Below are 14,752 nucleotides of genomic sequence, written 5' to 3'. Positions count from 1 at the left end.
CTCATTACAGACTGACCCAGCCCTGGTTGCTACAGAACCGGCATGGTCTACAGCTTTTATCAGAGGGCTGAACAAGCTTAACCAGCTGCTTGACCCCTCAAATACCCCGCCTGCTAAAAGAAGGAGGCCTAGATATGTTAATCCCCTCTTGGCCCTCTCAGATTCTGAGGAGGAGTCCGAGGAAGAAGGGGAAATTTATTCGGACACTTACCAAAAAAGGTCATTCCTCAGAGCAGGGAGAAGTGTCTAAAGGCCAATTTGTTAACGATTTGGTTTTAGCGGTAAGACAGGCGTGGGATCTCCCGGAACCGGAAGATGTTACCCCCAGGGACAGAAGTCTCTTTAAAAAGGCCAAGAGAAAGGCCAGCCGTTTTCCCCCTTCCGCGGAACTTAGAGATATTGCTGAAGGGGCATGGAAACATCCTGATAAAAAAATTCTCTATCCCCAAGAGGTTCTCTTCCCTGTATCCCTTACAGGAAGAAGAAGTGGTTCGCTGGGAGAGTATTCCCAAGGTGGATATCCCTATTGCTCGATTGGCAAAGCATACCTTACTCCCAGCCCCTGGTTCAGCGTCCCTTCCAGACGCCAATGACCGCAAGGTTGAATCCCAGCTCAAATCCATATTTGCGGCTGCGGGTTCTGCCTTCAGACCCACATTTGCCTCGGCCGGGGTGGCTAGAGCCATGGAGGCAGGGGCAGACCAGCTAGCTGAGGCCTTACAGGACTCTGAATTTCTTCCCCTAGCCTTACACTTAAAGGAGGCTTCGGGGTATATTTATGAGGCAGCCCAGAACTCAGCGGCAGTCTCCTCTTTCATTCAGGCGGCTTCCATTTCAGCCAGAAGGACGCTTTGGTTGAAATCCTGGGAAGGTGATGCGGAATCGAAAAGGTCCGTTGAAATTATCCCCTTTTCGGCTGCAGGTTTGTTCGGCCCGGAATTAGGTACCCTTATTTCCCAGGCCACGGGGGGCAAGAGCACGTCCTTGCCAGTTTATGCGAACAGGAGCCGCACCCCGAGGGGTAGCTCCTTTCGTCAGCCCTTTCGTGGGGCCTCTTCCCATAGGGGACAGCCCTTTAGAGGCAGGCAATCCAATTCCAGAGGCTCCTCTATCAGAGGGAGGTCCTCGTTTGCATCCAAACGCCAGGCCCCTAAATTCCAGGAGAAGCCTGCATCCTGACGACCACCCTGTATTGCAGGGGGCGCCTGTGGGGGGACGTCTGTCTCTGTTTTACGAACAGTGGGCAGCGTCCTCCCAAGATCATTGGATTCGGGAAATTATTTCAGAGGGGTACAAAATAGACCTTTTAGGTCCGGCTCCACGCCGTTACTTCCAGGCCCCTCTTTCCCGAGATCTAGTAAAAAGACAGGCTATACAGGATTGTGTAGCTTCTCTTCTAGCTCAGAAGGTCATCTGCTAGGTTCCAGATTGCCAGATAGGAACAGGGTTTTATTCCAGCCTATTCCTAGTCTCCAAGCCGGACGGTTCCTTTCGCCCTATCCTAAACCTAAAGGGCCTCAATGTCCACTTAAAGGTGGACAAGTTTCGGATGGAATCTCTAAGGTCAGTGATAAACGGCCTAGAGAAAGATCAGTTCATAGCGTCCATAGATATAAAGGACGCGTATTTCCATATTCCCATTTGGATCCACCATCAGTCCCTTCTCAGATTTTCGGTGGGATCAGTTCACTATCAGTTTCGGGCCCTCCCCTTTGGCCTATCAACAGCGCCAAGGGTCTTCACAAAGATTATGTCAGTGATGGCGGCATGTCTTCACCTGCAGGGTGTTCAGGTCGTTCCTTAATTGGATGACCTGCTAATCAAGGCTCCCTCAGAGAGTTGCCTAAGCTATTACCTATCCCTCACCCAAGCGGTTCTCGAGGGCCACGGATGGCTGATAAATTTAAGGAAATCCCAGTTGGTTCCATGTCAGCGCATGGTGTTCCTGGGACTCATCATGGACACCAGCAAACAAAGGATATTTCTCCCAGTAGAGAAGATCACCTCTATTCAGAAGGTAACCTCTCAGGTTCTGTCTTCTCCCAGACCCTCAATGCACTTGTGCATGAGGCTACTGGAAAAGATGGTGGCCTCCTTCGAGACCATTCCCTTCGGTCGAGCTCATTCTCGATGTTTCCAGTGGGACCTATTGTCAAAGTGGTCAGGTTCACACCTTCGCCTAGATCTTCAGAAGATTTCTCTATCCAAGAGGGCGAGAACATCTCTTCAGTGGTGGCTGTGCCAGGATCACTTGAATGTGGGCAGATCCTTCGCACCTTGGTCGTGGATCATAGCCACGACGGACGCCAGCCTCAAAGGTTGGGGGGCGGTGGTCCTGCACCTCCGGCTCCAGGGATGTTGGTCGGTTCAGGAGTCGGCTCTCCCAATAAATGTATTGGAATTGAAGGCCATTCTTCTAGCCCTTCAGGGAGCGCAATCCCTTCTTCAGGGCCACCCAGTCCGTATTCAGTCCGACAATGCCACGGCCGTGGCATATGTCAACAGTCAAGGAGGAACCAGGAGCGCAGCGGCGATGGATATCGCAGCCCAAATATTGGTTTGGGCAGAGCTATATGTTCCGGCAATATCAGCAGTTTTCATTCTAGGAATAGAAAACTGGGAGGCGGACTATCTAAGTCGAAACCAGATGATGCCGGGGGAGTGGTCACTTCACCCGGAAGTCTTCCAATCTCTGGTTTACAGGTGGGGTCTTCCAGACATAGACCTCATGGCCTCCAGACACAACAGAAAGGTTCACAGGTTCTGCGCAAGGGTAAGAGATCCCTTAGCTATGGCAGTGGACGTCATGACGATGTCATGGGAATTCAGGATGGGATACCTGTTTCCTCCGATCCCCATGCTTCCTCGCGTCCTCAGACGAGTACGGCAGGGTTCCCTGCCAGTAATTCTAGTAGCTCCCTTCTGGCCACGGCGTGTGTGGTTCGCAGACATAATATCTATGGCGGAAGGTCCGGGATTCCATCTTCCGTATCGACACGACCTTCTTCTTCAAGGTCCATTCCATCACCAGAATTTACCTCAGCTCAATTTAACGGCATGGCTGTTGAGGCCAGCCTCTGGAGGGCTAGAGGATTTTCTTCCAGTGTAATACAAACAATGATGCGAGCTAGGAAACCAGTTTCATCTCGCATCTATCACCGGATTTGGAAGGCCTACATTAGCTGGTGCGAAAATAGGACATACCAATCGTCCTCCTTTCGTCTCCCTCGCTTGTTAGCTTTCCTTCAGGACGGCCTAGAAGCAGGCCTTAGATTAGGCTCCCTAAAGGTTCAGGTTTCAGCTCTTTCAGTATTTTTTCATACGAAATTAGCTGATTTGCCAGATATTAGGACTTTTTTCCAGGGAGTTCTGCATATACAGCCTCCTTATGTCCCTCCTACAGCTCCATGGGATCTCAACTTGGTTCTGGACATGCTCAAGGGGCCCGCCTTCGAGCCATTGAGCAGGGCAGATTTAAAGTGGTTGACCTGGAAGGTCCTCTTTCTTCTGGCTATTGCTTCTGCTCGTAGAGTTTCGGAATTAGGAGCCCTGTCCTGTCGGGAACCTTAGTTGGTTTTCCACGAGGACAGAGCGGTGTTTAGAACCCTTCCTTCTTTTCTGCCAAAGGTAGTTTCGGTTTTTCACCAAAACCAGGAAATAATAGTTCCGGTTTTCTCATCTACTTCTCATGCGGATCAGCAATCGATGGAAAAGTTAGATGTGGTTAGGGCTCTCCGCATTTATGTTAAAAGAACTTCCCAGATTAGACGGACTGACTCTCTGTTTGTCCTTTATGACGCTAATAAGAGAGGCTGGCCAGCCTCAAAACAATCCATCGCCAGATGGATTACGTCTACCATCAGGCAAGCTTATATAAAGGCTAACCGTTCTGTGCCGGGGAGACTTACGGCCTATTCCACCAGGTGGGGGCCTCGTGGGCAGCAAGGAATGGAGCTTCTGCAGACCAGCTTTGCAGGGCAGCCACCTGGTCCTCTGTCCACACTTTTACCAAATTTTACCAGTTAAATATATTTGCCTCTGCAGATGCAAATTTCGCTCGTACTGCCTTACGAGCGGGGCTTTCAGAGTAGTCCCACCCTTAGGTGCTGCTTTAGAACGTCCCCATGGTAAGCAGTGTCCCCCAGACCGGATGAAAGAGAAAAGAGGATTTATGTACTTGCGTTAAATACGTTTCTCTGATTCCGTCTGGGGGACACTGCGATCCCTCCCTTCTGTTTTTCTTCTGTGTGCTCTTGTGTGACTGCCCTTTTTATCTTTGGGCTTGTTAAAACTAACTGGACAGGAAGAGGCAGGGGGATTGTAGAGGGGAGGGGTTTGCCAGCAGTACTAAAATTAACTAGTTAGGTGCCAACTCCCAAGCTCCCCTCCACAACCCATGGTAAGCAGTGTCCCCCAGATGGAATCAGAGAAACGGATTTAACGTAAGTACATAAATCCTCTTTTTTGCTATGCACCACCACAGTTTGGCAGAATTTGTATTATGCACTCAATTTGTTCTGTTTTTTTTTTAATTGTTTTTTTATAAATGTAGTTTATTAAATCATAATTGAATAGAGTATTTTATTGTGTGTCTCTCCTTACTTGTTTTTCTGTACCAGTCTCATAGAGTCCAGTCTGGGATCAGTGGCAACAAAGTTGAATTTTTTCATTCACAATCTGGCACAGATGAAGTTTAGTGGTTCAGATGAGCGTTTAGCTCTCTCCTTTGCACCAAAGACTCACACAATGAAGATGAATGGGAGGATATGTGATGTCTTCCTGACCAGATATAAAAAGATATTCAATCCTAACAAAGGATATGTGAGTAAATGCCTTTTTTTTTGTATATGTTTATCTATCAAAGTAAGTTGGGATTTTGTTCATATTTAAGTAAGGGTAAACTTAGGTCTTTCCCGAGTTGTACTAGTGTCATAGACATTCCCCCATCTGTATTCTCGCAAACAAGACGCTAGCTTTAATATAGTGACATAACATGGTCTGAGATGTTGGAGTATGAATTATTATCCTTCACTTGTATATAATCGGTATTCCTCTGCTGAATCACTCTGTATGTCTCTACACTGGTAGCCTGTTTTCTACAGAATCCAATATAAAATACTTTTACTAACCTACAAGGCCATCAACAAAGCTGCACCAACATACATCTCCTCTCTTGTCTCAAAATATCTCCCAACTCTGCAACTCCGTTCTGCACAAGATCTGCGTCTCTCATAAACCCTCATTACATCCTCCCATTCCTGGTTACAGGACTTTTTTCAAGCTGCACCCACTTTCTGGAATTCACTCCCTCGCACAATAAGACTTTCCTCTGGTCTCCAAACTTTCAAGCGTTCTCTGAAAACCCACCTCTTCAGACAAGCTTATAATATTCCTCAACCGCCCTCATAACCTCACTAGATTACCCTATTACCACCCGTTACACAATTTCACACAGGACAACTACCCCCTGACCAACATTGTTGTGTGACGGGGTCATTTAGCTTACAAATCACTTTTACCTTTGCAGTCTGACTGGACCGAAATGCAAAATGTAGACCTTGATCTCATGTATCAAACTCCCATTGTCCCATAGATTATAAATTTGCTAGCAGGGCCTTCTCACCTCTTTGTCTGTTTTACCCAGTTTGTTTCTTACTGTATTTGTCCCCAATTGTAAAGTGCTATGGAATATGTTGGCTTTATATAAATAAATGATGATGAATGAATGATGATAAATGGATATTTGTGCTGCTTTCTGCAGGTTTATGTCATAAAGGTGGTACGAGAGAGCCCATACGACACCACTTATATCCAGAGGTCTTTTGAGGAGTTTCAAGAGCTGCACAACAAGCTGAGGCTCCTCTTCCCATCATCACAGCTTCCCAGGTAACTTACAAGCAGACACTTTGAATCACCACTTGAAAAGAATAAACAAGATCTATTACATTATTATTGTTTTTTATTTCTATAGCAACAACATATTACACAGCACTTTGTGGAGCTTACAATCTAATCCCCTACTTCGGGCATACAAATGTGAACACACACACACACACACTCTAAGGCCAGTTTTAATGAGAAGTCACTTATCCTATCACTATGTTTTTGGTGGTGTAGGGATGAAACTGGAGTATACCCACCAAAACCAGTGGAGGACCTAGACTCTACACAGACAGCACCCAGGATAACCCAAACTGTGGAGTCTAGAGTTTGACAGCACTTGTCTAGTATTTCGGAGTGACCCAAGTGTTGTCTGTGATATAATCATCTGAGAAGCTTTGTTACTGTCGTACTCTGTACACTACTAATCCATTGATTGCATTCAGTAGCACTATGTTCGACTGTGTTTTGTCTTGTGTCAATACACAGTAAAGATCATTATGAAAATGCACAACATGTGGGTGTGAATAGCCTCTCATTACAGACGAATGTGCCTATATGTCACACATATGTAGGTGCGCTACTACATTCTGGGTTTGGAACCTGTTCCTGGAAATCAACCTGTACTTTTTGTTAGGGTGCCTTCATGAGTCTAGATCGCACTGTGTAAGTAAAAAAAGATGCTAGTATGAGCAGACTATGTTATTGTCGCATACGAAATCCGGGCATGTTGCTTAAATTCTAAAGCTTTTGTGGAGAAAAATCTGCAAATGGCGATATACTGCTCAAAGATGTTAAATAGAATTTGATGGGTAACGACAGCACCTGCAAAATTTCTACTGGGGCCAGGAATGGGGAGATTATACCCATGGTGTGATAAAAAAAATATACTGGAATTGTAATAACAATAAAGTTCTTTAAAGCATCATACACTGTTTCAGATATAACAGTGACTATAGCAGAGCGAGGAATGATCTAGTATAGTGGTTACTTGTCTTATTGATAACATAGTGGGGACTTTAGTGTCTTTATTGCTTAATGCAATAGGCGTTTCAGCATTATTAGGCACTGAGCTTTATTAGTAACAAGCCATTACGTATTTTGAATGGTACCAAATAATGACTTGTGGAAAACAGATGGGAATGGGTTGTTATAATTGGTTATTGCCCACTTTTAGCCAGGCTCAACCTGCATGCAGCTAGTGCCGTGGCACACTGCCCCATTACAACATGGCAAGCTTCTAGTTCTAGATTTAAGATTCTTTGCTGGAGAACTGAATAGGGAAACATACCATGTACAGTTAATAAATAACTCCTGGCAAGATTAGCTAACTATTCCTGCTAGAGGTTATTTACTAACATAGTGCAATTGTTCTGTATAACCTATAGGAAGCATTCAGCACTGACCAGTCAGGTGTAGCGGTTTCTCCCAACCTCTTCATATTGTGAGACACCTTCCATGGGAATAATGGGAATAGAGTTTCCCTAACGGCCACATTGCACAATATCAACTTCTTTTAGCCTATTCTGGTGATGCAAAATGTGTTCTCCCAATACACTAGTGGGAAATAATGGTCTAATGCAAGTTACACATCAAAATCATCTGTCTGAATAGTTGCTGTGGGTCACTGCACGCTTGCATTCTGTTAGTAAATATCCCCCATTGTCTTTTTCCTGAGGTTTTGAATTTACATAATTTTTGCATCTTAAGGAGGATTACACCTTTCTTGTGTTCTAGAATTCGTTCCCTAAAAGTGATACAAATGAACACAGGGGTAGCAGTTTACTATATTTATGTTTCCTCAAGTGGTATTGTTTTTGTATGTAACTTTGCTTGCCGTTATATACATGTACTTCATTTGTAAAGTGGTGTTTGATGTATGTCAATTTGTGTGACATATCTTGCATGAAATAGGTTCATTTCTGTGCATAGCCAACGCTAATGAACGCAAGTGCATGCACAATTGAAAGGAGAACTAGGGAGGGATTTTATGCACAGTATGCATTGAAATCCTCTTCATGTAAATACAGTACAGTATATGCATGTGCGTATACTGCAGTCTGTTCTGTGTGTCTAAATACTGTTTAAGTAAAGCGTACTTACTCCCAGATTCTAATTGGAACGTATCTTGAGTTGCACTTGGATTTAAATTTGGTCGAACTGCGCATAAGTTTATTTTATTTATTTATTTATTTTTTTTTACCACTTCTTATGTGCACGTTGCGTTTAAACGTGAATCAGGCTCATACTGTGGAGCTGAATAAATTGTACATTAGTAAAGTATAAACATGAAAGCCTGACATGGGATTTTGTAACCTGAGTTTCCCTCTTTTTCAGTTTCCCAAGCCGCTTTGTGATTGGCCGTTCCCGTGGAGAGGCAGCAGCAGAGCGTCGGAAGGAAGAATTAAATGGATATGTTTGGCACTTGATCCATGCACCCCCTCAAGTGGCAGAGGTGAGACCATAGAAACTGCATTCCTTTCACAGTAGAAGTGATTTATTATAGATTTATTTTTTCACATTTTACATGAAATTGCATTTGTTCCAGCCAAGTTATTCATTAACACCGAAACAAATTAGTGATTTGTGGTCAGGGTCCGTGCAAAGCTTTTACTTTGCAGCTGTTGTTTTTCCTTAAATCCAACATAGGTGGAAGTCGCTAATGATGAAGAATGATATTCTAATCTGTATGGTCTAGGGAGTTGCTAAGGTTGCTGGAAGTATATCTGATGCAATCGTGTGTCATAGGGAGAATATGCTGTAGTGCAGTGCATAAGCAGGTGTACTAACTAGCACCACACACTGATATTTTCCTTCCTTGTTTTGTATGGAGGCCGGTTCCTCTTCGTGCTTGTGTCTATTTAGATTTCTAAAGTGTCAGTTATTCCATTTATTGGAAGTGACGTTAATGACTTAGTGTAATTGACATGTCAATCATTAGCTGTGTTAAGTTGTACTCTTGATATTTGCATGCAAAGACTAATTCTGAGCTCACAAATATATATAAAGACAATGTGGAAAAATATTAATGATACCTTTGAAGAAGAACCCCTCTATGAATAATAGTTTTATATTAAACCACCCACCTCCGACTAATAGAATAGTAGAGTTTCAATGTCGGTGATTCCTGCCCTTCACTCAGTGGCCTTTTAATGGTTTATTCTGCCGCCCGCTGGCAAGAGATTTGTGAATCTCTGCACTGCTGGCACTTTTCTATTGGTAGTAGCTGATGGGGAGACTGCTGCTCTGGAGTATGGACAGCTGGTAAATCACTTGTGTCTATGAGGTAGCTCCCAAATAGCGTAGTAAATCCTAAAAAAAAATGAGTAAACTATTTAAGTGTATAAACATATTTTGTTAGACATGTAATACAGGTTTAACATCTTTGTATAGTGAAAGCAGAAAATAGTGCATTGATTTTATTTTTTACATATATGTGAATATTTAATAGTGCAATGGAATAACAGGACATGGGCTGAAACAGCAGTATGCAAGCTCATTCCTGTATTTTAAGGTTCATTTTGCTATAATTTAATGATCCAGAAAATGTATGTTTGGTAGAATCCTCTTGCTGGGTTAAGCAAATACCCATTTCTGATTGACATTTCAATAGGAAATACACTTTTATACACATTCAATTAAAATATATTATGTTTATAAATGGGTTTTTTTAATAATGTTTTGCTATTTAAGTTATTCTTCACAGAGATAAGTAATTCTCTGCAGATTTGCAATGTGTTGTATTTATTCAAACTTCCATATTGATTGTTCTGCTGATTAACAGGGAGTTATCAATAGATTCAATAAAACAATGCCACAGAGTGGCCACATTATGGTGAAACATTGTTGACTGTCGTCTTGGTGATATCAAACAAAAATGTGGTGATATAAAGACAATTTGGACTAGTAAAATATATTAAAAAAAAATAAACAATTTTTTTATTTTTCCAGGACTGTCAATGTCTCATTCTCTGATAAATAAAAATGGAAATATTTTAATTATCCATCTCCTCATTCAAGGGTTCAAAAGTAATTAAATATCGACTTATATAATGTAATTATATTTAATATAATGTAATTATGCATTCACATAAGTTTCTTTTTCCTGCACTCAGCAATTGCCATAACAGATATGAAAGGAGAGACTGATACTGGTGCTGATAAGAGTCTAATGTTTTCTCACAACATTTTCCTTGTGACTAAGCTGCACCTGTCACGTTGTTTGCTTGTGCTGTACCAATGCACTGTAATCCTACCTCATTTGCATGAAGAGAGTCTGTTGTTACTAGAGACACTGCTGAATCCTTCCCTTGTGACTCCTACACACAGCGCACAATGCCTCTTCGCAGTATTAGACTTCTGTTGTCCTTTTTGTTAACAGTAAGTCACACTGTGAAAAGCATCCTCCTCCATGTTCTTTTCATGCCCTGTGGATTTACAAACACAAGTTATTGTATTGATAGCGGCTGTTAATATACAAGAAATAGGGCATTCTAAAATTGTAGACGTGACATTCACAATTTGAAACTTGATGGTGGGAATGGCATCATTGATTTTTGTTTGTCTTCTCTTTAATGCACTTTTCATGTGCTTATTAACATGAAGAGAGCTCATCTTCCACAGTGGGGGCAGGAGACTTCCTTGGATGCCAATCACACAGTCCAAGTGGCTGGGAATAAATGCATAGTACAGCGGTAGGGGACAGCATAGTAAACACAGTTATGGCAATGGCAGGGCACATATGAGTTTGGACCATGTATTTTTATCTGAAAAGAGAGCACTAGAAACTTTCACATATCCCAACTGTTCGTCTACAATAAACTCCATCACCTCATTAATTTCTGTCTGGAAAAGAGCAGAATCTTTCCAACATGCAATTAGGACCACCCCTTCACTTTTGTTAGGTTTTTATTACATTACACGTAATACACTTATCTGTGTAAAGTGTGACTGCTATGTGCAAAAGAGGCTGAGGCTCGTTTTATTTGGTGAACTTGAAAAAACAAGAAAAAAATCACTTTGTCCCTATGCTAAACTAGAAATGTTTACCTAAGTGTGCCTTCCCCATCCCTGAAATCTTAGATGAATAAAATTACCCTCCACAACAAAATCTAATTTCTGCATGTGGGTGTATAACAAGATGCCTTCATGTTTCTAGCCAGCACTCAGCAAGGACTGTCCTGATCCACCAAGCTCTTTCCATCAAGAGTTGCACAATGATGTACATCTGAGGTATTGCCACCTTGGCCTGCAGATTCATGTTCTTCCCCATAAAAATGTGAGAATAGGTGCACAGTTGGTATGTGACATCGCAAAACAGTAATTGCCCTGTGAGGTCACACTTTTGTATTTTCATAAATTACTGTTGCATTACCTGTCATGACCACTTGTAACTCAGAATGTCCAGTTACGTATAAGGTAAATCAGAATAATGTGCAAATGGTATGAGGCAGAGGAAAGGAGTACCATTGTCTGAGATTCTTTCCTTAAAGGTATAACTGCAGCATCCAGCAATGGCAATACATTAGTGCTGGTTGTGACAACAGGCAGAAAAGGATAATCATGTTTTTACATTTTGTTTTATTGTTGCAGATTTCACCAAGACTTAGCCCTCAATTTGTAGTGTTCATCATACTTGCAATTGTAATTTGAATGGACGTTCTTCTCTGTAATGTCTTCTGTACTGACTGGATTCAACTTACTTGTATTTCTTGTTAGCCACACCTACAATATCACGCCCCTCTGTCTCATTTACATAATCCTATCCTGCAAACTGAAATCTTGTTTTTGCACCCTAACCTTATGTCTGTTTTTTTTATTCTTTTTTTAATGAGCTCAATTTTTTTATTTTTTTTTTATTTAGTGTGATCTGGTTTATACTTTTTTCCACCCCCTCCCCCGGGATGAGAAGAACAGTACCAACACTGTAGCACAGAGGCCATCAGGTGAATTTATATGTTTGTCTCTGTTTTGTCTCCCTCTTCTATCACTAAGTTGGTAATAAAATACACAGTTTCAAATATTTTTGTAAGGGGAAGTATTTAAAATTTCACTATGGGATTTTTTTTTATTTCAAATTCTGATTTGTAAACATTAATGCTGCACTTTAGTTTATTTCTACTTCCCTGTCTTGAGCTAGGTGTCATGTGCAGTCATTACATTTTCACATTCCACTACAAACAGGGGTATCAGTCAGCAACACACAACTGAATAAGGCAGTGCAGAAAAATAGGCCAGAGATGTCAAATATCAGAGGATGAATGTAAGAGGATCACAGTCTTTCAATTCAGGATCACACTCTCTCTCTTTTGGAATACATTCTGCACTAGTTAATGATTTTGGTTGGTTTGGTTCACTTTCAACCACCATTTTAAATAAAACCACCCTTGGCTAAGCATGGACATTGACTATAAAATTGTTTACTGTGCATTTATTTGAAAACTTTAGGACTGACTAATAAAGAGAAGGCTACCTGAAGTCCCACAGACTCCAGTCTGACATGTCTGAGTCAGCTGAGTGTGGAGTATGGAAACACATTTTGTATTGTTTCCTAAACCATTCATGTTGTGAACATATTTTAAACTCTGCAATTAATCTTGTGTTTTATTATAAATTTCATGTTATTTGTCCTTCATTTCAATAAATATTTTGTCAGTTTGAAAAAACAAACATCCAGTAGATATGGAACTAGGCATACTGTTGGATAAGGAGATTTATACCAAGAGAAAGTCTTCCTTTTTCTAAATAAACCTTTTGGTTTGCGTTAACAGATGCAACATGGGCTGTACCAGTGGGGAAAGTTGGAGGAGAGGTCAAACTCTCCATCTCTTATAAGAATGACCAGCTGTTCATTATGGTGATGCATATCCGAAGCCTGGTAAGTATACATAATACTAAACTGAAAATAAAAATAAAGTTCACATACTTTACAGTGGTAACAAACAATGGGTTCATGGTTTTACTAAGCAAGTGTGGCGTAATACTGAACAGAAAGGTAAATTGGGGGGATACAAGAGTGGTTAGAGGATGGTAAGGACTGTGGGCCATTGCAGAAGTAAATTTGTTAGGAGAGAGGAGACTTTCCTGCTCCCCCTACACCTACTTACTGTCTTAATGAGAAACTACTTTATATAACGCGGCCTAATTGAATTGGCTCCTAAATATTGTTTAGTCGACATTTTATTTAAGAGAAGTTGACATCTGAAATTTCTTTAGTTCTAATAAGCTCATAAAAGTGGAGATATATATATATATATATATATATAGTTAATGTTGCTACAGATGTAAACAGCTTCAATTTTAAGTGTAGTTGTTAATGATGTAAAAACAGTAGTGACCACAACCTCAGTAGTTGCTTCTTTTCCTGGCCACCTACACAATAGGATTGTTAGGTGAACTGCGTGTGTCAGGCACAAATAATCTACAGTGACTTGCACTGATGTTGCTGGTTACTTACTCAGACAGGTAAATTACATCAGCTGCTTTGTGTTGTGTATTGCTCTACAATGACATCATATAGCGGCAAGAACAAGCACGAATCACAAGGGAATACCCAGCACCAGATGGGCCAGGAAGAGGGAGCTTATGAAATGTAAAGAGATATGTCATGAAAACTTAATATGAGAATATGTTTAAATACAAATGTACAATTTTTCTAATCAGTCTTTTTTTTTTTTTTTTTTTTTTAAATATAAAAATAAAATAATGGGAAAACATTATTGCTTAAAAAAAATCATTAAGGGTCATTTATGAACGATAAAGGAAAAAACGCAATGGAAAGGCTCTTTTGTGATATCATGTACCTAGTTTTGTGGGAGTATGCCCAGTTTGCCAAAGAAGCACCCATGCAGGCCAGGGTAGTGGCATTTGGGGAGGTGCAGATGTTTACATCAGCTCAGGGCCCGTAACCAGGGCTGTGCAACAGGAGTGACCGCCCATGGCGCAACGCTGAAGGGGGGCGCAATTTATAAATAGTTTAGGTTCATTTGGTTAAAATTGAGAGCTAGGGGGGTGGCATTTGTCTTTCTCGCCCCAGGCGCTAGAATTCTAAAGTTACGGCTCTGCATCAGCTGTTAGGAGGAGTTGTGCTTGATGATAATTTAGATGCACACGTTTGCATATACAGAAGTGCAGAAACAAGTCTTAATTTCTCAGGATTCTTTTTAAACAAGATAAAGGGATAGGTAAAGGTTAATTTAAAGTAAAGTTGCCTGCTTTTCAAAGGTGGTACAGACTTTTTCTACCTGCAGAAGGCCGTAAATCATAGTTTCCCAAACCCAGTCCTCGGGGCTCCCTAACAGTGCAGGTTTTCCGGATCACATGTGACATAATTAGGACCACCTGTGGGTTTGTTACAATGTGTCAAGTCAGTAATGAATACACCTGTGCTCCAGCAAGGAGATTTGGAAAACCTGCACTGTTAGGGAGCCCTGAGGACTGGGTTTGGGAAACTCTGCCTTAAATTATCTGCCACCTCCAAAAGTGCCAGAGAACATCCCTATACTTATAATGGGACTTTGGTTCTTACGTTTGCACTTCTACTGGATAGCACATTTGTTGGCACACTTTGACCCATGTTTTAAAAAACTACAAACACATAAGTGTCATATGTTATAGACAGTCCTGACATCCTCTGCCGCCCATAATTATAATTTAAGCCATAAATTAACCTACACCAAGAAGTAGTATTATATTAGAAAAATGGAAATAAAGGTGGTCATAAAGTGGTAGTAGGCTGGACTTGGTTGGTAGGTTCTTCCTGTTCCCACACAAGGTTTATCACAAAACTAGGTGGATAATTCATTTATGGAGGTGTTTCCAAAGAAAATGAAGTAGGACCTGTAATGTGCTTGGTGGACAAGTGCACTTATGC

At 41.5% G+C, this 14,752-nt stretch overlaps 1 protein-coding gene and 1 long non-coding RNA gene across 3 annotated transcripts in view; one reads left to right on the top strand and one right to left on the bottom strand.

Annotated features, from left to right (window-relative positions):
• PIK3C2B (phosphatidylinositol-4-phosphate 3-kinase catalytic subunit type 2 beta) overlaps nt 1-14,752 on the top strand; it is a 114,730-nt gene that overhangs the window by 95,268 nt on the left and 4,710 nt on the right. For both annotated transcript variants that reach the window (XM_075196085.1, XM_075196084.1), the window contains exons 27-31: nt 4,620-4,821; nt 5,762-5,886; nt 8,218-8,335; nt 11,744-11,825; nt 12,651-12,757. In XM_075196085.1, coding sequence (XP_075052186.1) covers nt 4,620-4,821; nt 5,762-5,886; nt 8,218-8,335; nt 11,744-11,825; nt 12,651-12,757 — 634 coding nt within the window. The remainder of the gene's footprint in view (nt 1-4,619; nt 4,822-5,761; nt 5,887-8,217; nt 8,336-11,743; nt 11,826-12,650; nt 12,758-14,752) is intronic.
• The window catches only part of LOC142138943 (uncharacterized), a 40,531-nt gene continuing 34,162 nt past the window's right edge, over nt 8,384-14,752 (bottom strand). The window contains exons 2-3 of the long non-coding RNA XR_012688132.1: nt 10,137-10,307; nt 8,384-9,192 (exon numbers count right to left, since the gene is read on the bottom strand). This is a non-coding gene — a long non-coding RNA (uncharacterized LOC142138943). The remainder of the gene's footprint in view (nt 9,193-10,136; nt 10,308-14,752) is intronic.

The sequence above is a fragment of the Mixophyes fleayi genome, chromosome 2 (assembly GCF_038048845.1).
Source record: "Mixophyes fleayi isolate aMixFle1 chromosome 2, aMixFle1.hap1, whole genome shotgun sequence".
In the NCBI taxonomy this organism is placed as follows: Eukaryota; Metazoa; Chordata; class Amphibia; order Anura; family Limnodynastidae; genus Mixophyes; species Mixophyes fleayi.
This window is presented reverse-complemented; position numbering and strand designations above follow the sequence as displayed.